This window comes from Schistocerca gregaria, chromosome 1 (genome assembly GCF_023897955.1).
Source record: "Schistocerca gregaria isolate iqSchGreg1 chromosome 1, iqSchGreg1.2, whole genome shotgun sequence".
In the NCBI taxonomy this organism is placed as follows: Eukaryota; Metazoa; Arthropoda; class Insecta; order Orthoptera; family Acrididae; genus Schistocerca; species Schistocerca gregaria.
This window is the reverse complement of record NC_064920.1, coordinates 617,678,909-617,705,570: the sequence shown is the minus strand read 5'-3', so window position 1 is coordinate 617,705,570 and position 26,662 is coordinate 617,678,909. Positions and strand designations below refer to the sequence as shown.

The 26,662-nt window shown below is 45.0% G+C and overlaps 1 protein-coding gene across 1 annotated transcript in view; it reads right to left on the bottom strand.

Annotated features, from left to right (window-relative positions):
* Window positions 1-1,627: 1,627 nt before the first annotated feature.
* Window positions 1,628-26,662, bottom strand: part of LOC126359091 (toll-like receptor 2 type-2) — a 138,292-nt gene continuing 113,257 nt past the window's right edge. The window contains exon 12 of the mRNA XM_050007603.1: window positions 1,628-2,763. Within this exon, the coding sequence (XP_049863560.1) occupies window positions 2,455-2,763 (309 nt within the window). The 3' untranslated portion in view covers window positions 1,628-2,454. The remainder of the gene's footprint in view (window positions 2,764-26,662) is intronic.

Here is a 26,662-nt window from a genome sequence, read left to right as displayed (position 1 = left end):
ACTTTATTTAGTGAGGAACAGACGAAAAGTAAAATCAGTAGCTTATGAAACAGCATATCCTCGGTACAAAAAAATGTGTAATGTCTTCAGATATGTTGTTCTAAAACCCATAGCATATCTCGTTTCACCTTTTTCACCGAAAAAGTCTGTAGTCATTGGAACCACACGGTAGATAATGAAGTTTTACATAATAAAGATACGGTAAAATACTGTCATCATTGCGTGCTATCATCTGCCAAAATCTCCTTTCTATATCTGAAACCGTTTATGAAATATGAGACGCGGCGCGATCTCAAATGAGTGTACTACATCAGATCAATTGTCACGCTATTGGTGGCACACAGATACCTCCACCCGGGTCTAAAGAAAGATTTAATATATTAAATAAATTTCATGCTCAACAACATATTACGTAATAGTCACCAAACGCAAAATCATAGCGATCTCTATTTTTCATTGCACATTTTTCCGAATCCCACGCTGTGTCTTGCTTTGACGTAAATATCACAATACATCTACATGACTACTCTGCAATTCACATTTAAGTGCTTGGCAGAGGGTTCATCGAACCACAATCATACTATCTCTCTACTATTCCACTCCCGAACAGCGAGCGGGAAAAACGAACACCTAAACCTCTCTGTTCGAGCTCTGATTTCTCTTATTTTATTTTGATGATCATTCCTACCTATGTAGGTTGGGCTCAACAAAATATTTTCGCATTCGGAAGAGAAAGTTGGTGACTGAAATTTCGTAAAAAGGTCTCTCCGCGACGAAAAACGTCTATGCTGTAATGACTTCCATCCCAACTCGTGTATCATATCTGCCACACTCTCTCCCCTATAACGTGACAATACAAAACGAGCTGCCCTTTTTTGCACCCTTTCGATGTCCTCCGTCAATCCCACCCGGTAAGGATCCCACACCGCGCAGCAATATTCTAACAGAGGACGAACGAGTGTAGTGTAATCTGTCTCTTTAGTGGACTTGTTGCATCTTCTAAGTGTCCTGCCAATGAAACGCAACCTTTGGCTCGCCTTCCCGACAATATTATCTATGTGGTCCTTCCAACTGAAGTTGTTCGTAATTGTAACACCCAGGTAGTTAGTTGAATTGACAGCCTTGAGAATTGTACTATTTATCGAGTAATCGAATTCCAACGGATTTCTTTTGGAACTCATGTGGATCATCTCACACTTTTCGTTATTTAGCGTCAACTGCCACCTGACACACCATACAGCAATCTTTTCTAAATCGCTTTGCAACTGATACTGGTCTTCGGATGACCTTACTAGACGTTAAATTACAGCATCATCTGCGAACAGTCTAAGAGAACTGCTCAGATTGTCATCCAGGTCATTTATATAGATCAGGAACAGTAGAGGTCCCAGGACGCTTCCCTGGGGAACTATGACCATTATCGAAACAGATGGGCACATCACAATAAACGGCACATATAAAGCTGTAAGTAAAAAAGTGATTTTTTTTTACGGAATACACTCTGTAAAATCTTTTGAGAAAGATTGAAGTGTGTTCGCGTCGATTCTGTCATCGAAGACCGGCAGAAAGCTGGCAAACGCTCGTCGGCGTCCTCTTCTGAACAAACAAATGAATCGGCCCAGCGGTTTTTTTTTTTCTTTATTGTATTTCAATTCCCCATCGGGTCGGGCTGGCAGCAGCATATACGCTGCTCTTCAGCCGAACGACTTAGAACATACAATAGAATACATTTAAAAGTAATAAAGGAGAAAACATGGTGTACATAGATATAAAAAAGGGGGTAACATTATGGAAGACAATAGACAATAAGGGGCGACTGTAAAATCGAGATAAAAACCGTAAAAAAGTAGTCCACACAAAAAATCACACACTGCGACAGTTAAAAGAACACAAGGCGAAGTATGACCGCAGCATAAAAGTATCGGCGGATAGCGTAGCACATAACAAACACTGACAGTAGCACTAAGTACAAGGCCAGCACATAATTAAAATCACATCTCTCGACGCACAGGAGAACAGCACCAAACACAACACTGACGTGGCACACTGATGATCAAAACGGAGGATCTGCCAGGCGCAAGGAGATGAGGGAGAAGGGAAGTAGGGTGGGAGGGGAAGAGAGGGGGGGGGGGGGGGAGACGGGCGGGGAGGTGCGCCGTAGAGGGCCAGGGAGGGAGGGACGTGGGAGGCAAAGAGGCGAGAGTGGGGTGCTGGGTCTCCGGGGGGCGGCCCAGCGCTTTGGACGAAAACTGGTCGTTGTGCATCTGCCATCACATCCTGCGCGAGCTATCACACCTGCAGCTTCCGCTGAGTGCGTCAACTTTCGATAGAGGTAGCGATCCGTAGCTTCCTCTCTATCACGGTAACTGACGGATATTAAGGCAGTCCTTACACAGTAAGAGCTGCTTATAACACTGAACAGGACATCAAAAGCAGAGTGATATATGGTCAGCGTCACACCGGATGTTCCTTCAGGCTGCCGCTCTGCTGCGGCTGCTCGCTTGCACCGGGCGCTGCGGCACGGGCGTCGTCGCCGGCGTCTGCGACGGCGCTGCTCGGGGCGCCCGGAGCGGCGAGCACGGCCCGCAGCTGCCTCCACTTGGCCTCCTGCGCCCGCCGCTGCGCCGGCCATTCCAGGTAGGTGCGCGTGTCCATCAGGTAGCGCAGGTTCCGCGGCAGCCGCGACCGGTTCATCCGTTCCAGCTCCAGCAGCACCAGGTGGTGCACCTTGTTCGATGCTACCTCCAGTTCCCAGCGACACCACTGTAACACACGGGGCACTTTGTTGGCGACAACACAGAAAAATGGTTCAAATGGCTCTGAGCAGTATAGGACTTAACATCTATGGTCATCAGTCCCCTAGAACTTAGTACTACTTAAACCTAACTAAGGACATCACACAACACCCAGCCATCACGAGGCAGAGGAAATCCCTGACCCCGCCGGGAATCGAACCCGGGAACTCCGGCGTGGGAAGCGAGAACGCTACCGCACGACCACGAAATGCGGGCGCGACAACACATTTTGCACCAGTTTTATTTTGGAAATATGTTTACCGAAATAGCATGAGAGAATTACCTGTCGGTATGAAAGGACCTAAGGCCAGCACCGTTACGTATGGCAGGGTAGGGTAGAACTTCTAAAATCACTGGGGGAAGTGGCAAGAACACGTTGGCGTGTAGATTGTATGAGTCTGGCGACATACTGTTTGACTTTCGGAAAAATATTATCCATACTACTCTGAAGAATATAAGAGCTGACAAGCGTTTAATAGCTGCCAGTAATTTTGGGGTTCACCTGAGCATGGCCAGACGTCTCTGGGCCGAAATATCGTGGCAGAATGTTGATGGGATCCGGCTGCAAACCCCAAAATTACTGGAAGAAGAAATACGCCGGGAAAATTTCAGAAGTCAGTTTAACAGCTCATGCATCCACGTTTTTGGCCACAGTAATATACAGAAGAATGAAGGAAAATTGACGATGTCTTAGATGACAATCAGCCGCCCGTGGTGGCCGAGCGGCTCTAGGAGCTTCAGTCCGGAACCGCGCGTAGATTCGAATCCTGTCTCGGGCATGGACTGAGTGATGTCCTTTGGTTAGCTAGGTTTAAGTAGTTCTAAGTCCTATGGGACTGATGACCTCAGATGTTAAGTCCCATAATGCTCAGAGCCTTTTGAACAATTTAGATGACAATCAGTTTGGCTTCAGGAAAGGTAAAGGCACCAGAGAGGCATTCTCACGTTGAGACAACGGAAGCAAGGCTAAAGAAAAATCAAGACACGTTCACAGGGTTTGCCGACGTGGAAAAAGCCTTCGACAATGTAAAATGGTGCAAGATGTTAGAAATTCTTAGAAAAACAGGGGTATGCTATAGGGAGACAAGGTAATATACAATATGTACAAGAGCCAAGAGAAAATATTAAGAGGGGACGGTCAAGGACTAAGTGCTCAGATTAAAAAGGATGTAAGACATGTATGTAGCCTTCACCCCTACCGTCCAACATCGAAGGAGCAATGGTGGAATAAAAGAAAGGTTTAGGAGTGTAATTAAAATTCAGAGCGAAAGGCTATCAATGACACGATTCGCCGATTACGTTGCTATCCTGAGTGAAAGTAAAGAATAATTTTATAATTTGTTGAATGGAATGAATACCCTCACGAATACAGAATATGGATTGAGAGTACATCGAAGAAAGACGAAACTAATGAGAAGTAGAAGAAATGAGACCAGCCAGAAAGTAAGCATCAGGATTGATACAAAGTAGAAGTCACGAAATTCTGCTATCTAGGTAGCAAAATAGCCAATGACTGGCGGAGCAAGGAGGACGTCAAAAGCAGAGTAGCACTGGGAAAAAACGACATTCCTATCCAAGAGAAGTCTACTGGAATCAAATGTAAGCCTTAGTTTAAGGAAGAAATTTCTGAGAATGTACGTTTTGAGCACAGCGTTGTATGGTAATGAAAAATGGATTCTGGGAAAACCGGAACAGAAGAGAACCGAAGCATTTGAGATGTGGTGCTACAGATAAGATGGACAGATATGTTAAAGAATGAGGAGGTTCTGCGTAGCTGCGAGGCATTAGCCGAGCGGTCTATGGCGCTGCAGTCATGGACTGTGCGGCTGGTCCCGGCGGAGGTTCGAGTCCTCCCTCGGGCATGGGTGTGTGTGTTTGTCCTTAGGATAATTTAGGTTAAGTAGTGTGTAAGCTTAGGGACTGATGACCTTACCAGTTAAGTCCCATAGGATATCACACACATTTGAACATTTTTGGTTTTGCGTAGAATCGGAGTGGAAAGGAATATGTGGAAAATACTAACAAGGAGAAGGGACAGGATGATAGGACATCTGTTAAGACAAGAGGGAATGACATTCATGGTACTAGAGGGTGCTGTAGAGGGCAAAAACTGTAGAGTAAGACAGAGATTGGGATACATCCAGCAAATAATTGAGGACGTAGGTTGTAAGTGCTACTCTGAGATGAAGAGGTTGGCACAGGAGAAGAATTCACGGCTGACCTCATCAAACCAGTCAGAAGATCGATGGTTTATTTTTTAAAAAAGAATTATCAGGCCCAAGCGTGTTCAGCTACTGTAAATAATTTAGCTTTACTGCACTGAAACAGAAATGTATGAGCGCGCCGTACAAAAGTAGTGAAAAAGATCCTTGACTCTGTGTTATCTATTGTTCGTTTCGTCGCTAGACAGTTGTGCAGCCCTGGGACATTCTTTTTTGACGAGTAGTAGCGAGCAATTGAGTTTTCAGGGAAGGAGATTAGATATTTGTCAATCCGAGAGATATTATCAGGAATACTTTATAATGAAGATGGAAACTCATTTGTAAAAATATGTTACTGATTCTATGGATGGAGAAAATTTTTGAAGGAGTATTTCAAGATAACCATCGCCTGCGCAAGAAATAAAAATAATTGTTTGTCAGAACTTTTAATTGAAGGAAATCTTTGTGCCTTAGATAACCAATAATATTTATCATTAGCTTTAGTTTGATCTCTTTGGTACCATTATGTCTCAAGTAGCGGAATTAGTTTAAACGTCTGTTGGTTGGTTTGTTTGTGGGATTGAAGGGACTAGACTGCTACGGTCATTGGTCTTTTTTTCCAAAACTTCAAACACTCACACAGAATAAAAACGAACAATGGAGATGACAACAGACGACACAGGACAAGAAAGACGCAGACATAGACGAGACAAAAGGAATTAAAAGCACACAGAGTGTGACAGTGGTTGGCCGACCATAGAGACAAAAAAGGAAAAGCCAACCACCTAGAAACACACAAAAAATAACCCAATCTAAAATCGTAGGCCAAAAGCCAGAGTGAAAGCCGGCCGGAGTGGCCGAGCGGTTCTAGGCACTACAGTGTGGAACCGCGTGACCTCTCCGGTCGCAGGTTCGAATCCTGCATCGGGCATGAATGTGTGTGACGTCCTTAGGTTAGTTAGGTTTAAGTAGTTCTACGTTCTAGGGGACTGATGACCTCAGCAGTTAAGTCCCATAGTGCTCAGAGCCATTTAAACCAAGCAGAGACAAAACAAAAAAAATTAAAAACACTCAGATTAAGTGATAAAAGCTCCTTGGCCGAATAACGGAAAACTAAGCCTGCCATGGCAGTGTCATCTGTTAAAACGGCAGAGAGCGTATCAGGCAGCGCAAACGTCTGCCTGAGCACATCTGAAAGGGGACAGGCCAACAAAATGTGGACCACCGTAAAGCGGATCCGCAGCGACATAGAGGTTGGTCCTCACGGCGCAATAAGTGTCTGTGCATCATCTGGGTGTGCCCAATGTGCAGCCGGCAGAGGACAACGGACTCCTTGTGAGAGACCTGCAAGGAGGAGCGCCACGCACCGGTAGCCTTTTTGATGTTTGGTGAAGGCAGGGTGCGAGATTCTTCACCCCAGGTGCGAAGTACCTGCCTAATCGATAAGGCTGGTGCACCGACAGCCTGTTTGGCCAGCATGTTAACACATTCATTGCCCGGGATGCCGACATGAGCAGGAGTCCACACAAAGACCACAGAGCGACCACAACGGGCAAGAGTATGGAGGGACTCCTGGGTGGCCATCACCTGACAACAGCGAGAATAACACTAGTCGATAGCTCGTAAATCGCTCAGGGAGTCGCTACATTTAATGAGCAGGAGAGGATATACTGTGGGGCATGAGAGATGGCGACTAGCTCAGCGGTGAAAATACTGCAGCCAGCTGGCAGTAAGTGTTGTTTGTAATGGTCCCCTAGAGTGAGAGCATAACCGACACAACCAGCAACCATTCAACCATAAGTGTAGACAACGCCGGGGCGCTGATACATGGCAAGGATGGAAAGAAAGTGGCAGCGGAAGCCCTCAGGAGGGACTGAGTCCTTCAGGCCCTGTGCCAATTCTAGCCAAAGGCATGGGCAGGGCACACACCACGTTGGTGTACGCCGAGGGGCCCGGAAAAGAGGTGGAAGAGGGAAAACCCCAAGCCCAGAGAAGAGTTCTCAGACGCGAACAGCGATTGTACAGCCCGACTGGGGCCGACGTTCTTGGCGATGGACAACAGACTGTGGGAACAGCAGATGATAATTGGTATGCCCAGGCAAGCTACAAACGTGTGTATCAGAAGCGGTCAGTAAACGTTGGCGCCGTAACCGCAGTGGAGGGACACCTGCCTCCACAAGTAGGTTGTTTACAGGGCTGGTCCGGAAAGCTCCAGTGGCAAATTGGATCCCACTGTGAAGGATGGGGTCCAGCACCCGCAACGCAGAAGGGTTGCTGAACCATAATCCAGGCTCCTATAATCCAGACGGAACGGAATTAACGCCTGGTAGAGCCGTAAGAGGGTGGACCGGTCGGTACCACAGCTGGTGTGGCTCAAGCAACACAGAGCATTAAGATGCCGTGAACACATCTATTTAAATTGCCGAATAAGAGAGAGCCAAGTCAACTGGGCATCAAAAACCACACCCACAAATCGGTTGTCTCCACCACAGCAAGAGGCTCGCCATCAAGATAAAGCTGTGGCTCAGGGTGAACAGTGCATCGTCAGCAGAAATGCATAACGCAGATATTGGCAGACGGAAACTGGAAGCCATGTGGATAGCACCCAGCAGCTGACATTCAGCAGCTGCAATGCCAATCGAGCTATAGTAGAGGCAGAAGTCGTCAGCATACAAGGAAGCTGAGACACACATTCCCACCACTGCAGTGAGCCCATTAATTGCAATTAAAAACAGGCAGACACTTAAGACAGATCCCTGCCCTGCGGTACCCCATTCTCCTGAACTTAGGGGGAGCTATGGGAGGCTGCAACTTGCATGCGGAAGGTACAATGCGACAGAAAATTTCGTATGAGAATCGGTAGCGGACCCTGAAGACCCCAACCATCAAGCCTAGAGAGGATGTGATGTCACCAAGTCGTATCATATGCCTTCCGCATGTCAAAGAAGACAGCGACGAGGTGCTGACAGTGGGCAAAGGCCGTACAGATGGCAGACTCCAGGCTCACCAGTTTATCAGCGGCAGAGCGGCCCTTATGGAATCCACCCTGAGACAGAGCCAGGAGGCCCCGAGACTTGAGTACCCAACTCAACCACCGGCTCACCATGCATTCGAGCAACTTGCAAAGAACGTTGGTTAGGCTAATGGGGCGGTAACTGTCCACCTCCAGTGGGTTCTTGCCAGGTTTCAAAACGGGATTACGATCCTTTCCCGCCATTGCGACGGGAACTCACCCTCGACCCAGATACAGTTGTAAAGGTCGAGGAGGCGTCGTTGCCAGTCCGCCGAGAGGTGTTTGAGCATCTGACAGTGGATGCGATTTGGCTAGGAACTGTATCAGGGCACTGAACAGAACATTATAGGATTCAGGGTGGCACGTGTGAAAGGAAAGGCTCCGATGTTCCAACTGCTCTTTCAGGGAGCAGAAGGCCAGTGGGTAATTTGCAGAAGCAGAGCTCAGAGCAAAATGCTCTGCTACGCGGTTTGCAATTATGTTGGAGTCAGTAAAAACTGCTCCATTCAGTGAGAGCGCAGGGACGCTGACAGGGGTCTGATATCTGTAGAGGCGCATAATCTTGGCCCAAACCTGCGATGGAGAGATATGGAGGCCAATGATGGAGACATACCGTTCCCAGCACTCCTGCTTGTGTTGGTGAATGATGCGGCGGGTCCGTGCACGGAGCCATTTAAAGGCAATGAGGTGTTCTAATGAGGGATGTCGCTTGTGGTGCCCGCCTCAGCGATCTCAGGTGACCACCAAGGCACAGTTCTCCGCCGAGGAGACCCAGAGGAACAGAGAATTGCAGATTCTGCGGCAGTAACGATGCCGGTGGTGACCGAGTGAACCGCCACATCAAGGGCATCATTGGAAAGAGGCTCAATAGTGGCAATGGAAGAGAACAAGTCCCAGTCAGCCCTATTCATAGCCCATCTGCAAGGGCGCCCAGAAGATTGACGCTGTGGCAGTCACAGAGAGATTGGAAAGTGGTCACTATCACACAAGTCGTATGCACACTCCATTGGACAGATGGTAAGAGGCTAAGGCTGCAGATCGAAAGGTCGATGGCTGAGTATGTGCCATGCGTCACACTGAAATGTGTGAAGGCACCGTCATTTAAAAGTGAAAGGTCGAACTGTGCCAATACATGCTCAACGGTGCTGCCTTGGCCTGTTGCCACTGATTTACCCCAGAGACGGTTATGGACATTGAAGTCACCCAGTAACAGAAAAGGTGGCGGCAATTGGGCTATCAGCGCAGTCAGAAGATGCTGCGGGACATCACCATCTGGTGGAAGATACAGACTGCAGACAGTAACAGCCTGTGGCGTCCACACCCAAACAGTGATAGCCTCTAAAGGTGTTTGTAGGTGACAGACTCGCTGTGAAGGGAGTGAGGGACATAGATGCAGACAACACCAGAGACCCTTTTGTAAGATGCCCGGTTCCTATAATAACACCAATAGTCATGGAGTGTAGGGGTGCACATTGCTGGAATCCAAGTTTCTTGAAGAGCAATGCAGACAAAAGGATGAAGGCTGAGAAGTTGTCTGAGCTCAGCAAGATTGTGGAAAAAACGTTGCAGTTCCACTGGAGGATGACATTGTCCATGGCCGAGAAAGACATGAAGGGACTGGGAAGGCAGATTATGCTGCTGGGTCACCTTCCACGACCGACTGAACACCTGTGCAACGGCTATCCATTGTGTCTGAGGGACCAGCGAGATCTAGGTCCTCAGCTGCCGCCAGGATGTCCACCTCATCCTCAGGCGCAGAGCTTGAAGGTTGCGGTGGGGGGGCAGCCACCGCCAGTTCCTTGGTCTTAGAGGTCTTTTTCTTGGACTTCTCACGCTGCTCCTTGGGTTTCACTGGCTGGGAGAGCTTTACTGATTCAGTCTCTGGGATGGAGGAGGATCGCAAAGCCCTACGACCAGCTGCCTGTGGGCACTTATACTACTGTCAGGCATCATCCTTCCCGCTTGTGGAAACCTGGGAAGGGAGGGACTCAAGGGACCCCTTGTGAGCGAGAGAAGCCGAAGACGTTGGACGTTTCTCTGGCTTAGAATCGGGGACAGACGTCCCCGATGGGTGAGGGGATGTTGCTCTAGAGGTAGGCAGTGCAGGAGCAACAGGGTGGGTAGTGCCCTCCATGGGCAAGGGGGCTTGTGGAGTTGTACGGCTTGGTGATTTGGCTGGAATTCGCTGAAATGATGCGGCTAACACAGTTGTTGTACAGCATCATATGAAGAAGTCATTCAAACAGCATGTAGTTCGTTTCCTCTTAGCCTCAGTATAAGTAGTCGGTCCAGGGTATTATATTCAATGATTTTGCTCTCTTTCTGTAAGATCCTGCAGTCTGGCGAGCAAGGTGAATGATGCTCTCCGCAGTTGACACAGATGGGAGGCGGGCCACATGGAATATTGGGATGTGGTGGGCATCCGCAATCTCGACGTGTGAGGCTGGAAGTACAGTGGGAAGACATATGGCCGAACTTCCAGCATTTAAAGCACTGCATCAGGGGAGGGATGAGGGCTTGAGATCACAACGGTAGACCATCACCTTGACCTTCTCCGGTAATGTATCACTCTCGAAGGCCAAGATGAAGGCACCAGTCGCAATCTGATTATCCTTTGGACCCCGATGAATGAGCTGGATGAAATGAACACTTCGACGCTCTAAATTGGCGCGCATCTCGTCATCAGACTGCAAAAGAAGGTCCCTATGGTAAATAATACCCTCGACCATATTTAAACTCTTATGGGGTGTGATCGTAACAGCAACATCTCCCAACTTGTAACAAGCAAGTAACCTTCGTGACTGGGCAGAGGATGCCGTTTTTATCAGTACTGACCCAGAGCCCATTTTGGACAAGCCCTCCACCTCCCAAAGCTCGACCTCTAAATCCTCCACGAAGAACTGAGGTTTTGTGGAAATGAAACATTCCCCATCAGCTCTCGTACAAACTAGGAACTGGGGCGAATAACTGTCACTGCCATCCTGAGACTTACGCTCCTCCCACGGTGTGGCCAGGGAGGGGAACGCTTTCGGATCGTATTTCTGAGCGTCAAATTGAGCCCAAGAACGCTTAGAGACTACTGGCGGCTGGCCACAAATGAGAGATGATGTACCACGCTTCATTTGGGTCAGCCTCCCTGATGCCACCCACAGGTGCCACCCAGCCTCAGCAAGGGCCACCTGGCAGGATGGCCATTGCCGGGAGTCCCGATGCCACAGGGAGATAGGCATCTACTCCTTGGCATACATGAGGAGTTAACGGCGCAACGCAGGGCCGACCAGTAGTCAGTATTGCTTAGTAGTGGAATACGATATCCAAAGCACACGTTACATGGAGTGAAAATTTTTGAAAAAATAATATTCGGTATTTTCATTTATGGATAAGTTTTCACAGAAAACTTACAGATTTACTTTTAGGGTTCCGTGCCTCTGTCGGTGGAAATGGAACCCTTACAGCATGGGCGCTCAACCTTTCATGCTTTTGGTCTGCTACATGTAATTAGGTCTGTTCAGAGATCAATTGAGCCAAAAATTCATAAAAGTCTAATTACGAAACAATCTTGCAGCCAAAACATCTAAAAGGTAACCTTCTCTCCATCAAATTGTAGAACTCATTCGTCAGAGCCAACCTTAGACTGCCTGAAAGATGACAATCATTCAGTTTATTTCTACACTTAGATTTCACAACGTTAATCGTTGAAAACGCTGCCTCACGTAGATAAGTTGATACAAAAACGATAAAACATACGAAGCCACTTTAACAATGACAGCGTAGGTTTTACGAACCAAGTTGTCTTCACTGTTTTCTGACTTTAAAGACATGTCATTTAGATGTCGAATTATTTGTTCTTCTTGTTCAGTCTCACTTCAAGAAAAAGAGTACTCATTTTTCATTGAAAGGTCTTCCACATCCACTTTTTGGAAAGGTTGAGCTGTAAAAGCTAGAATAGGTTCTGTTGTTTTGAAATCTAAAAACCGATTTCTAAACTCTGTCTTCAGTGCTGCCTGGCTGGTGATGTATTTCTTTCGCAGTTTCTTCATCCAGTGTTTGTTCCTCAGACGCTTCTGACTAATTGAGAAAAATGTTTCACACTTAATTTATGTAACTATGCTATCCTAAGGTCCTGTTTTTGCATGAAACCCTTCACAGATGGCTTATGAGTTTCGACAGTTTGCTTTTTTCCATTCAAATTCATTAGATTACATTAGATTAGTACTTGTTCCATAGATCATGATTACGACACTTCGTAATGATGTGCAACGTGTCAGGTTAATAAAAAGTGTCTATACAAGATATTACATTAGACAAAATATTACATTAGACTCAATATTTTTAATTTTTTTTTGTGGGGGTTGGGATATTACCCACTTACTATATCAAGAAATTCATCTAATGAGTAGAAGGAGTTGCCATGAAGAAATTCTTTTAATTTCATTTGAATGCTATGTGGTTATCTGTCAGACTTTTGATGGTATTAGGTAAGTGACCAAGGACTTTTGTGCCAGCATAATTAATCTGAGCCAAAGTTAGATTTAACCTAGAGTAGTGAAGAGCATCCTTTTTCCTAGTGTTGTACCCATGTACACTCCTATTACTTTTGAATTAGCTCGGATTGTTAATAACAAATCTCATAAGTGAATATATATACTGTGAGGCTACAGTGAAGGTTTCTAGCTCTTTCAATAAGTGTCTGCAGGATGATCTTGGATGAGCTCCAGCAATTATTCTGATTACACGCTTTTGTGCAAAGAACACTCTTTTACTCAATAATGAGTTACCCCAGAATATGATGCCATACGAAAGCAAAGGATGAGAATAGGCGTGGTAAGCTAATTTACTCATATGTATATCGCCAAAATTTGCAATGACCCATAATAGCATAAGTAGCTGAACTGAAACGTTTCAGAAGATCCTCAGTGTGTTTTTCCAGTTCAACAACTCATCAATGCATACACCTAGAAATTTTGAATATTCTACCTTAGCTACCGATTTCTGATCTAAGTCTATATTTATTAATGGGGTTATTCCATTTACTGTGTGGAACTGTATATATTGTGTTTTGTCAAAGTTTAATGAGAGCCCATTTGCAGAGAACCACTTAATGATTTTCTGAAAAACATCATTTACAATTACACCTGTTAATTCTTGTCTGTCGGGTGTGATAGCTATACTTGTATCATCGGCAAAAAGCACAAGCTTTGCATCTTCGTGAATATGGAATGGCAAGTCATTGACATATATTAAGAACGGCAGAGGACCCAAGACCGAGCCTTGCGGCACCCCATTCTTGATTGTTCCCCAGTTTGGGAAATCACCAGTTTTTTGCATATTATGTGAACTCTTTATTTAAAATTTCTGCACTCTTCCAGTTAGGTATGATTGAAACCATTTGAGCACTGTCCCATTCATACCACAGTACTTCAGCTTATCTAGAAGTATTCCATGATTTACAAGCCTTTGATAGATCACAAAAAATCCCAACGGGTGACTTCCGGTTACTCACAGCATTTAATATTTCATTAGTGAAAGGATATATAGCATTTTCCGTTGAGAAACCCTTCTGGAAACCAAACTGACATTTTGTTAAAACTTTACTTTTACAAAGGTGTGAAGCTACTCTACAATACATTACTTTTTCGAGAATTTTGGATAAGGCAGTCAGAAGAGACTGTTTAACTACCATATCAGTTATAAATGCCAGATTCAACAATCGCCTCAAATCATATAGTTATTTGTAATCTTCTTCTCTTTCAGACACAACAGATTTTAGAGCTGGCAGAAGTTCTCTGTGTATGTTCAGAGCCATACATCTACTCAGTCATCGAACTTGAATGTGCAATATCAGATCTCCGTACTGACTAACCAATTCTTCCAATAGCACTCACTCGAAACTTTCTTCTGTGCAGTGACTGCGAGTGAAATGAATTTACAATTTTTGTGACACTCCTCATAACATGTGCTGGTTCCAAAGTATGTCCACAAAGCCCTTTCTGATGCTCGATACAATGATTAACGAAGTCGTTCGCACATATGATAACAAATCGTTTGTGCTTACGTACCGCGCAAGACGCTCCATCAGTATTAATAAGGCAAGTTTCTAAATTGGCAAAACACATTCAGAAATAAATAATTGGAATTCATTGTAAAAATATTCTCCTCGTAAGGTGTTTTCGAGGTCATAATTGTGTGCAAGTCTTCTTTTATACTGTAATCAGAAAATATCAATCTTAAAAGAAAATCACATTTAGAGGTGAATCGACCCCATCTACTGACTAGTCTAACTGCAATGAGAAACGGAAACAGAGCTGTAAATATTTTATCAGCTGACATTGTGTATTTTCCGCCATTAGTTTCACTTTTCTTGCTGCAGTAGGTCTAGGCAGAGGCATATCTCTGAACGCTGATATTATGTCTGACTTGTTTTTAAATGTGGGAAACAATGAGTCTCTAGCTGCCAGAAAGAGATGCTTGACAACTGTACCATTGCCATCTCGTCGAATCGGCTGTACTGTTGGTGATCTGCTTCTTTTCAACACAATATTTCGACGTCGGAACTCGGCGTCTTCATCAGGAAACACCTGACGTCGAAATATTGTTTTGGGAAGACGCAGACCACAGGCAGTACACCCGATGCCACGAGATGACATCGAAGTCTAAGAAACATTTGACATCGTCAAACAGTTTTGCATGTTTGGTCAGTACGTCTGATACACGAAATAATTCTACAGGTGATAAAAGACTTTTCTGTACAGGCTTTAGAGAAAAACGACTGCTATGATTATAATTTACTTTTAACATTAGAAAGATCCTGCCTCCTCAACTCACTACCAGCACCGGGTTCCGATTCGAAGCCTTCGTGAACTGTTCTAAAACGAAGTTAAGTATTTCTCTTGTTAGGTGTGGATAAAGCAGAATACTTGTCAAACATATACGCCTGTCTTTATACACTGTAACAAAAAACTGTTCTTCTCATTCACCGTGGAAGTTGTATGTTTTCCTTTGGTTAGCTGCACTCAGTTTTCACATACACTTAACCGACTGAGAACTGTAACTTGGCGCGTGGACTTTCTAGTTCTGATCGGTAGCATTCGACAGCGATCGGGTATGCTCCGCGCCGTAGTGATTTGGATATATTCGTTGCCAGCTGCACAACATACTATCCGCCGGTGTTGACTGCATTGTCACTGAGGTGACCTGTCGCAGTAGTAGGTATTGTTGCGATATTGGTTAGAAAATGTGCGAAGAGGCGGTTATGTCACTTGTCAATACAATCTCAGTTTCCGTAACTCAAAGTACGTAACTGATCATTACGTCCGTCGTGCACAGTGTTGTCTCGTAGACGCTCGAAAACAGAGGTTCGTGTTGCCTACTGGAGGCAGAGTTTCTTCACCCACTCCCCCGTACCACACACCGCACCTCTCATCCCATAGCAAACGCTGGGTGCTCTCCTCGCTCGCAGCTTGCCAAGTTACAGTTCGCGAGAAGTAATCTCACTAAGCCGGATGAAAGACTGTTGCTTGGCGCGAGCGGTAAAGCCAATGAACTGCGGATGGAGACGAAAGAGGCGGAGGCAGGGTTGTCAGATTTACCGTCAACAAATACCGTGCAAGTACTCATTGTCAACAAACTGTTATTTTACATGAACAGGTCTTTTAATCATGTTTATGATAAAGGTTTTGGAGGTCGACTCATAAAGCCATGGCGATCGACCGGTAGATCTCGACAAACAGGATGAGCATCCCTGTTTTGTGGGGTTACTTTGTTATTTGTCTGTCAGTCTGTCTATCTGTCCCACTGTTAAAACCATTTTTCTCTGTAACAGACGTATCAAGTTGAAATGTATGCAATATACAAAGGTCTAAGATCCCTTGGGGTGTTAAAAATTGGAGCTTTAATGCCAATGCAATCAAAAGATACGGCCATTTCTGTCATATATTTAATACTCGAAAACTGACTCATCAAAACACACAGAGTACGTCTTATTGATCTAGAATCACAAAATTTAGTCTGAAGCTGGGTTACACAGTAAAAATAAAGGAAAAAATGCGAAAATTGTTATTTGTAATTATACCACAGGAAAAAAATCGTATTTGTTATCGACTGTTTGAGTGTCCGTCCGTCTTTTAAGACCACATTTTCGCAGGAATATTTACACGTATCAGTTGAAATTTATGTCAAATACTCAGGTTTAAGGCATCTTGGCGGTGTATTAAATATAAGCTCCTAAGTCAATTCAATCAAAAGTTACGGTATTTTATGTCGCATACGAAAACTCACTCATCTCAATCTACAGAATACATCCCTTTTGCTTAGAATCATGAAACTTGACTAGAAGTAAGCCTTCAGAATACAAGTAAAGGAAAAATATTCGAAAATTATTAATCTGTAATAACACCACATAAAAAAGAAAAAAAAGTCATTGGTTGTCCGGCTGTCTCTTCGTCTGTTAAGACCCCTATTTCTCAGGAACGGGTAGAGATATCGCGATGAAATGTATGTCACTTGTGGTCCCTCGGTGCTGTAGAAACGTGATGCTTCTAAGTCAATGCAATCCAAATGTACTGTCATCATTTGAAACTTGAAATCTCACTCATTAAAACCTATAGGGCACTTAACTTTGACCTAGAACCATGAAGTTTAGCAAGGAGCAAGGTTTAACAGTAGAAGGAAAGAAAAAATTCATGGAATGGTTAATTTTCCTTACTACGTTAACTCCACGATCACTGAATTTGATATTAAGTTTATCGCTAACCTCGTTTCTGCTACTCCTCATTACTGTTGTCTTTCTTCCGTTTTTCTCAATGCATACTCTGAACTTATTAAACCGTTCATCAATTCAACAGGGCTTGTAATTCCTATCCACTTCCGTCAGCATATCTTAGAATTATCCTTTCACCCTGATATTTAATCCGATTCCAAAACATTTCCTCTATACTCGCAGCTCCTTTTTCAGTGTGCACAGTGAGCAATATGTATTACATTCTTTTTGACAAAGCAATTAGTTCTTTCACCACATTACATAGCTAACGCTTTTTATAGCTCGACAAATCCTATAAACGTCTCTTGAGTTTTTCTAAGTCTGTCTTCCAGCATCACCTGTAATGTCTGGTCTGTCTCTCTGGTTGCTTTACATTTTCTAAAGCCAGACTCACGTCATCTAGCAGATCCTGTGTAAGCTTTTTCCAGTCATTCTTTGACACAAAAGCTTATTCAACCGACATCAGTTAAAAACTTCATGCTGAGCAAAAACACCGCTGCAGCTGTATGGTTACTTTATTTAAAAAGTACGACCGTTTTCGTAACCTTCGTTTCATCGTCAGGTGAAGTCGTGAGTAGGAAGAAACCGTGAAACAATAAAAGGACGTCACAACCTTATATAAAAGGAACGTCAGATCATTGCCAAAAGTGGCTGAATGCAGGCGATGTAAAATGTGACGATGACCAATACTTATACACTCCTGGAAATGGAAAAAAGAACACATTGACACCGGTGTGTCAGACCCACCGTACTTGCTCCGGACACTGCGAGAGGGCTGTACAAGCAATGATCACACGCATGGCACAGCGGACACACCAGGAACCGCGGTGTTGGCCGTCGAATGGCGCTAGCTGCGCAGCATTTGTGCACCGCCGCCGTCAGTGTCAGCCAGTTTGCCGTGGCATACGGAGCTCCATCGCAGTTATTAACACTGGTAGCATGCCGTGACAGCGTGGACGTGAACCGTATGTGCAGTTGACGGACTTTGAGCGAGGGCGCCGGGTGGCCGGGAGGCCTGGTGGACGTACCGCCGAATTGCTCAACACGTGGGGCGTGAGGTCTCCACAGTACATCGATGTTGTCGCCAGTGGTCGGCGGAAGGTGCACGTGCCCGTCGACCTGAGACCGGACCGCAGCGACGAACGGATGCACGCCAAGACTGTAGGATCCTACGCAGTGCCGTAGGGGACCGCACCGCCACTTCCCAGCAAATTAGGGACACTGTTGCTCCTGGGGTATCGGCGAGGACCATTCGCAACCGTCTCCATGAAGCTGGGCTACGGTCCCGCACACAGTTAGGCCGTCTTCCGCTCACGCCCCAACATCGTGCAGCCCGCCTCCAGTGGTGTCGCGACAGGCGTGAATGGACGGACGAATGGAGACGTGTCGTCTTCAGCGATGAGAGTCGCTTCTGCCTTGGTGCCAATGATGGTCGTATGCGTGTTTGGCGCCGTGCAGGTCAGCGCCACAATTAGGACTGCATACGACCGAGGCACACAGGGCCAACACCCGGCATCATGGTGTGGGGAGCGATCTCCTACACTGGCCGTACACCTCTGGTGATCGTCGAGGGGACACTGAATAGTGCACGGTACATCCAAACCGTCATCGAACCCATCATTATACCACTCCTAGACCGGCAAGGGAACTTGCTGTTCCAACAGGACAATGCACGTCCGCATGTATCCCGTGCCACCCAACGTGCTCTAGAAGGTGTAAGTCAACTACCCTGGCCAGGATGATCTCCGGATCTGTCCCCCATTGAGCATGTTTGGGACTGGATGAAGCGTCGTCTCACGCGGTCTGCACGTCCAGCACGAACGCTGGTCCAACTGAGGCGCTTGGTGGAAATGGCATGGCAAGCCGTTCCACAGGACTACATCCAGCATCTCTACGATCGTCTCCGTGGGAGAATAGCAGCCTGCATTGCTGCGAAAGGTGGATATACACTATACTAGTGCCGACATTGTGCATGCTCTGTTGCCTGTGTCTATGTGCCTGTGGTTCTGTCAGTGTGATCATGTGATGTATCTGACCCCAGGAATGTGTCAATAAAGTTTCCCCTTCCTGGGACAATGAATTCACGGTGTTCTTATTTCAATTTCCAGGAGTGTAGTTACTGGAGTAAACCTGGTATTAAACTCTCTCCAGATTTGTATACTTTCACTCCATTCCAAAAATCATGTCGGTGCCCACGACGGACTAATGTCGATGGGAGGCCAATATCCGGAAAATAAAAAGGAATAAATATACCGCTAAAGCGATTGGAGGGGGGGGGGGGGGGACAGAAGAAACCAGAAAAAACGGAGAAAGTCATACAATGTACTGGCGGATCAAATGAGTTGAGAACAAGGCAGTGCCACGGCTGACCGCAAACTAAAGTGGAACATATGATGGCTCCCCCCCCCCCCCCCCCCATGAACCATGGACCTTGCCGTTGGTGGGGAGGCTTGCGTGCCTCAGCGATACAGATGGCCGTACCGTAGGTGCAATCACAACAGAGGGGTATCTGTTGAGAGGCCAGACAAACGTGTGGTTCCTGAAGAGGGGCAGCAGCCTTTTCAGTAGTTGCAGGGGCAACAGTCTGGATGATTGACTGATCTGGCCTTGCAACATTAACCAAAACGGCCTTGCTGTGCTGGTACTGCGAACGGCTGAAAGCAAGGGGAAACTACAGCCGTAATTTTTCCCGAGGACATGCAGCTTTACTGTATGATTAAATGATGATGGCATCCTCTTGGGTAAAATATTCCGGAGGTAAAATAGTCCCCCATTCGGATCTCCGGGCGGGGACTACTCAGGAGGATGTCGTTATCAGGAGAAAGAAAACTGGCGTTCTACGGATCGGAGCGTGGAATGTCAGATCCCTTAATCGGGCAGGTAGGTTAGAAAATTTAAAAAGGGAAATGGATAGGTTAAAGTTAGATTTAATGGGAATTAGTGAAGTTCGGTGGCAGGAGGAACAAGACTTCTGGTCAGGTGACTACAGGGTTATAAACACAAAATCAAATAGGGGTAATGCAGGAGTAGGTTTAATAATGAATAGGAAAATAGGAATGCGGGTAAGCTACTACAAACAGCATAGTGAACGCATTATTGTGGCCAAGATAGATACGAAGCCCACACCTACTACAGTAGTACAAGTTTATATGCCAACTAGCTCTGCAGATGATGAAGAAATTGAAGAAATGTACGATGAAATAAAAGAAATTATTCAGATAGTGAAGGGAGACGAAAATTTAATAGTAATGGGTGACTGGAATTCGAGTGTAGGAAAAGGGAGAGAAGGAAACATAGTTGGTGAATATGGATTGGGGCTAAGAAATGAAAGAGGAAGCCGCCTAGTAGAATTTTGCACAGAGCACAACTTAATCATAGCTAACACTTGGTTTAAGAATCATGAAAGAAGGTTGTATACGTGGAAGAACCCTGGAGATACTAAAAGGTATCAGATAGATTATATAATGGTAAGACAGAGATTTAGGAACCAGGTTTCAAGTTGTAAGACATTTCCAGGGGCAGATGTGGACTCTGACCACAATCTATTGGTTATGACCTGTAGATTAAAACTGAAGAAACTGCAAAAATGTGGAAATTAAGGAGATGGGACCTGGATAAACTGAAAGAACCAGAGGTTGTACAGAGTTTCAGAGAGAACATAAGGGAACAATTGACAGGAATAGGGGAAAGAAATACAGTAGAAGAAGAATGGGTAGCTCTGAGGGATGTAGTAGTGAAGGCAGCAGAGGATAAAGTAGGTACAAAGACGAGGGCTGCTAGAAATCCTTGGGTAACAGAAAAAATATTGAATTTAATTGATTAAAGGAGAAAATATAAAAATGCAGTAAATGAAGCAGGCAAAAAGGAATACAAACGTCTCAAAAATGAGATCGACAGGAAGTGCAAAATGGCTAAACAGGGATGGCTAGAGGACAAATGTAAGGATGTAGAAGCTTATCTCACTAGGGGTAAGATAGATACTGCCTACAGGAAAATTAAAGAGACCTTTGGAGAGAAGAGAACCACGTGTATGAATATCAAGAGCTCAGATGGCAGCCCAGTTCTAAGCAAAGAAGGGAAGGCAGAAAGGTGGAAGGAGTATATAGAAGGTTTATACAAGGGCGATGTACTTGAGGACAATATTATGGAAATAGAATAGGATGTAGATGAAGACGAAATGGGAGATACGATACTGCGTGAAGAGTTTGACAGAGCACTGAAAGACCTGAGTCGAAACAAGGCCCCCGGAGTAGACAACATTCCATTAGAACTACTGACGGCCTTGGGAGAGCCAGTCATGACAAAACTCTACCAGCTGGTGAGCAAGATGTATGAGACAGGCGAAATACCCTCAGACTTCAAGAAGAATATAATAATTCCAATCCCAAAGAAAGCAGGTGCTGACAGATGTGAAAATTACCGAACTATCAGTTTAATAAGCCACGGCTGCAAAATACTAACGCGAATTCTTTACAGACGAATGGAAAAACTGGTAGATGCAGACCTCGGGGAGGATCAGTTTGGATTCCGTCGAAATGTTGGAACACGTGAGGCAATACTGACCTTACGACTTATCTTAGAAGAAAGATTAAGAAAAGGCAAACCTACGTTTCTAGCATTTGTAGACTTAGGGAAAGCTTTTGACAATGTTGACTGGAATACTCTTTTTCAAATTCTAAAGGTGGCAGGGGTAAAATACAGGGAGCGAAAGGCTATTTATAATTTGTACAGAAACCAGATGGCAGTAATAAGAGTCGAGGGGCATGAAAGGGAAGCAGTGCTTGGGAAAGGAGTGAGACAGGGTTGTAGCCTCTCCCCGATGTTATTCAATCTGTATATTGAGCAAGCAGTAAAGGAAACAAAAGAAAAATTTGGAGTAGGTATTAAAATTCATGGAGACGAAGTAAAAACTTTGAGGTTCGCCGATGACATTGTAATACTGTCAGAGACGGCAAAGGACTTGGAAGAGCAGTTGAACGGAATGGACAGTGTCTTGAAAGGAGGATATAAGATGAACATTAACAAAAGCAAAACGAGGGTAATGGAATGTAGTCAAATTAAATCGGGTGATGCTGAGGGAATTAGATTAGGAAGTGAGACACTTAAAGTAGTAAAGGAGTTTTGCTATTTAGGAAGTAAAATAACTGATGATGGTCGAAGTAGAGAGGATACAAAATGTAGACTGGCAATGGCAAGGAAAGCGTTTCTGAAGAAGAGAACTTTGTTAACATCGAATATAGATTTATGTATCAGGAAGTCGTTTCTGAAAGTATTTGTTTGGAGTGTAGCCATGTATGGAAGTGAAACATGGACGATAACTAGTTTGGACAAGAAGAGAATAGAAGCTTTCGAAATGTGGTGCTACAGAAGAATACTGAAGATAAGTTGGATAGATCACGTAACTAATGAGGAGGTATTGAATAGGATTGGGGAGAAGAGAAGTTTGTGGCACAACTTGACTAGAAGAAGGGATCGGTTGGTAGGACATGTTTTGAGGCATCAAGGGATCACAAATTTAGCATTGGAGGGCAGCGTGGAGGGTAAAAATCGTAGAGGGAGACCGAGAGATGAGTACACTAAGCAGATTCAGAAGGATGTAGGTTGCAGTAGGTACTGGGAGATGAAGCAGCTTGCACAGGATAGAGTAGCATGGAGAGCTGCATCAAGCCAGTCTCAGGACTGAAGACAACAACAACAACATGATGGGCCATTAGATATGTGGTGCAAGCGTTGAAGAGCTAAGGCGATCACTTGAATGTGAGAAAAATACAAGGGATCGGGCGCACACGAGACTGCAAAGTCAAATACTTGCAGCAGAAAATATAAATTGGATACTGTCGAAAGACACAAGTGGCGGAATGTGGGAAACTATTAAAATCTTAAAATTCTTTAAAAACTAAAGGGACAGGGATCCATAAGTATCAACTCAGTAAAAATACCGAAAGGTGTGGACGGGGGAGGGGGGGGGGGGGGAGACGAAGAAGGAGAAGGAGGTTGGATGTAGTGCTGGCAACAGAGTGCACCGTCTCAGAAACATGGGTACCCAAGGCTGAGTTAGAGCCAGAGCCGGACGAATGATCCCTGGAGCTGACTCAAATTTTCTACACGTCTGGCCGGTATATTTGTACTGTCAGTCTTTACACGTTACTCTGTAAACCCCGGCGACTTAAAAGAATCACCACTAGTTTGTTCACTATGTTTCAACATTTGACCATTATTCCTGGAAGTGAAATATGCAGGGACAATCTTGTGCGTCGAAATCTGTTTGCCAACACGGTATGCAATGCCACCACATTATGGAACTGTACGATACTAAACCGTCTTAGGGGTACACTTACCTAATGAAATTAATCTTTTCTTTCGTTACCCCAGTTTTTAACGGCTTATCTATATTCCTTTTTAGATTCCGGCTGTTGCCCCTTTATACTTTAGTCTTGGGCTGCGACAAGACTTTTAAAATGGAGTGAAATTACTGGAATCGTGGGAAACTTTAGTACCAATCGTACTCCAGTATCTTGTTGTAAATGTAAGTATTGCTCATTGCCACATTTTATTTCATTTCCGTTCTGCCACTTCCTGCAGGGATTTTATATAAGATTGCACTTCCTGGTATTATTTCACAGTTTCTTTCTATTCCGGACTTCATCAGATGATAAAACTAACGTAAAAAAAGGGGAATGCTTTTTAAATAAAGAAACCACACAGCTGCAGCGGAGTTTTTTACTCATCATACACTATTTTTGTCATCAACTCGGCTCCATGACCTATTAAGCTGATAGTGGCATTGTTACTCCACTTACCAGCCCCTTGTATCTTCTAGATTGTGTGGGTGATATATTCCTGAAAGCATGACAGGATGTCTCCAGTGTTATAGATTCTATACAGAAACTGCAATAGTCGTTTGCTTTCCATTTCCTCCAACGAATTTAATTTAGGAATGCTATTCATGCGTTCCAATTTAATTGATCACGTTTCTTCTACAACTCATTTCGACTCTAATACTGGGCCCCCTATGTCTGCCATATCGATTCCCATTCTCGTGTCACGTCATCAGGTCATCACACCTCTCACTCGTAGCGCCATTCAGTGTTCCCTTTGTAGCTATCGACTCTCTCCTCTGAGTTTAGCAGTGAAATTTTCATTGCACTCTTAACGCCTATATAACAGTTTTAATTTCACCGATGGTTCATCGACAGAAACCCTTTCCTTACGGAAGCACTCGTTTTCCAATATTCACATGTGTAACGGAGAGTGAGTGCATCATGGGCTTTTTTTTTACGAACAGCAAGAAGGTAGATGTTGCGGAACTCAAGTCAGCAGGGCGATATGCCATAACGGGTAACTGTGTTTTCGAGGAGGATCATTCCACACTTCTGGGCATCATCGGAAAGGTGCTCCAACTCATGGGAAGGAGCGTACTTCTATTTCGGTGCAAGGCAACTTATACTTACCACGTGGAAATCTGTAGATTAGTTCAGACGTTCTTTGCACAACAGTTTTTAGCATTTAGGGACTGCAACTGCTGTGTTCGGATGCAGGCTGAGTTGGCATCCCTTCGCTCCCAGCTTGCGGCTGCCCTTAGGGATATGGCAGCAAGAGAGGGAAAGAAAACCAATGTGCACTCCATGTGCATACCGGGGGGGGGGGGAGTCATTCGAGATGTGGAAAGGGTCCTTCCGGATGCCATGAAGGATACGGGGTGCACCCATCTGCAGGTGGTCGCTCATGTCGGCACCAATGGATCGGAGGAAATCCTCTCTGGCTTCCGGCGGCTATCTGATTTGGTGAAGACTGCCAGTCTCGCTAGCGGGATGAAAGCACAACTCACCATCTGCAGCATCGTCGACAGGACTGACTGCGGACCTTTGGTACAGAGCCGAGCGGAGGGTCTGAATCAGAGGCTGAGACGGTTCTGCGACCGTGTGGTCTGAAGATTCCTCGACTTCCGCCATAGGGTTGTGAGGTTTCGGGTTACGCTGGATAGGTCAGGAGACCACTACACGCAACAAGTGGCTACACGGGTAGCAGGGGTTGTGTTGCGTGGGCTGGGCGGTTTTTTAGGTTAGATAGCCTTGGGCAAATACAGAAAGGGCAACAGCCTCGACGGGTGCGTGGCAAAGTCAGGACATGCGGGGACCAAGCAGCAATCAGTATTGTAATTGTAAACTGTCGAAGCTGCGTTGGTAAAGTACCGGAACTTCAAGCGCTGATAGAAAACACCGAGGCTGAAATTGTTATAGGTACAGAAAGCTAGCTGAAGCCAGAGATAAATTCTGCCGAAATTTTTACAAAGGTACAGACGGTGTTTAGAAACGATAGATTTCATGCAACCAGTGGTGGAGTGTTCGTCGCTGTTAGTAGTAGTTTATCCTGTAGTGAAGTAGAAGTGGATAGTTCCTGTGAATTATTATGGGTGGAGGTTACACTCAACAACCGAGCTAGGTTAATAATTGGCTGCTTTTACCGACCTCCCGACTCAGCAGCATTAGTGGCAGAGCAACTGAGAGAAAATTTGGAATACATTTCACATAAATTTTCTCAGCATGTTATAGTCTTAGGTAGAGATTTCAATTTACCAGATATAGACTGGGACACTCAGATGTTTAGGACAGGTGGTAGGGACAGAGCATCGAGTGACATTATACTGAGTGCACTATCCGAAAATTACCTCGAGCAATTAAACAGAGAACCGACTCGTGGAGATAACATCTTGGACCTACTGATAACAAACAGACCCGAATTTTTCGACTCTGTATGTGCAGAACATGGCATCAGTGATCATATGGCAGTTGCAGCAGCCCTGAATATGGAAGTTAATAGGAATACAAAAAAAGGGAGGAAGGTTTATCTGTTTAGCAAGAGTAATAGAAGGCAGATTTCAGACTACCTAACAGATCAAAACGAAAATTTCTGTTCCGACACTGACAATGTTGAGTGTTTATGGAAAAAGTTCAAGGCAATCGTTAGGAAACTACTGCGAAAGCAAAGAGAGCTTCACTCCAAGTTTAAACGCAGCCAAAACCTCTGAGACAAACAGAAACTAAACGATGTCAAAGTTAGCGTAAGGAGGGCTATGCGTGAAGCGTTCAGTGAATTCGAAAGTAAAATTCTATGTACCGACTTGACAGAAAATCCTAGGATGTTCTGGTCTTACGTTAAATCAGTAAGTGGCTCGAAACAGCATATGCAGACCCTCCGGGATGATGATGGCATTGTAACAGAGGATGACACGCGTAAAGCTGAAATACTAAACACCTTTTTCCAAAGCTGTTTCATAGAGGAAGACCGCACTGCAGTTCCTTTTCTAAATCCTCGCACAAACGAAAAAATGGCTGACATCGAAATAAGTGTCCAAGGAACAGAAAAGCAACATGGAATCACTCAACAGAGGAAAGTCCACTGGACCTGACGGGGGTACCAATTCAATTCTACACAGAGTACGCGAAAGAACTTGCCTCCCTTCTAACAGCCGTGTACCGCAAGTCTCTAGAGGAACGGAAGGTTCCAAATGATCGGAAAAGAGCAGAGGTAGTTCCAGTCTTCAAGAAGGGTCGTCGAGCAGATGCGCAAAACTGTAGACCTATATCTCTGACGTCGATCTGTTGAAGAATTTTAGAACATGTTCTTATGCTCGAGTATCATGTCGTTTTTGGAAACCCAGAATCTACTCTGTGGGAATCAACATAGATTCCGGAAATAGCGATCGTGTGAGACCCAACTCGCTTTATTTGTTCATGAGACCCAGAAAATATTAGATACAGGCTCCCAGGTAGATCCTATTTTTCTTCCGGAAGGCGTTTGATACAGTTCCGCACTGTCGCCTGATAAACAAAGTAAGAGCCTACGGAATATCAGACCAGCCGTGTGGCTGGATTGAGGAGTTCTTAGCAAACAG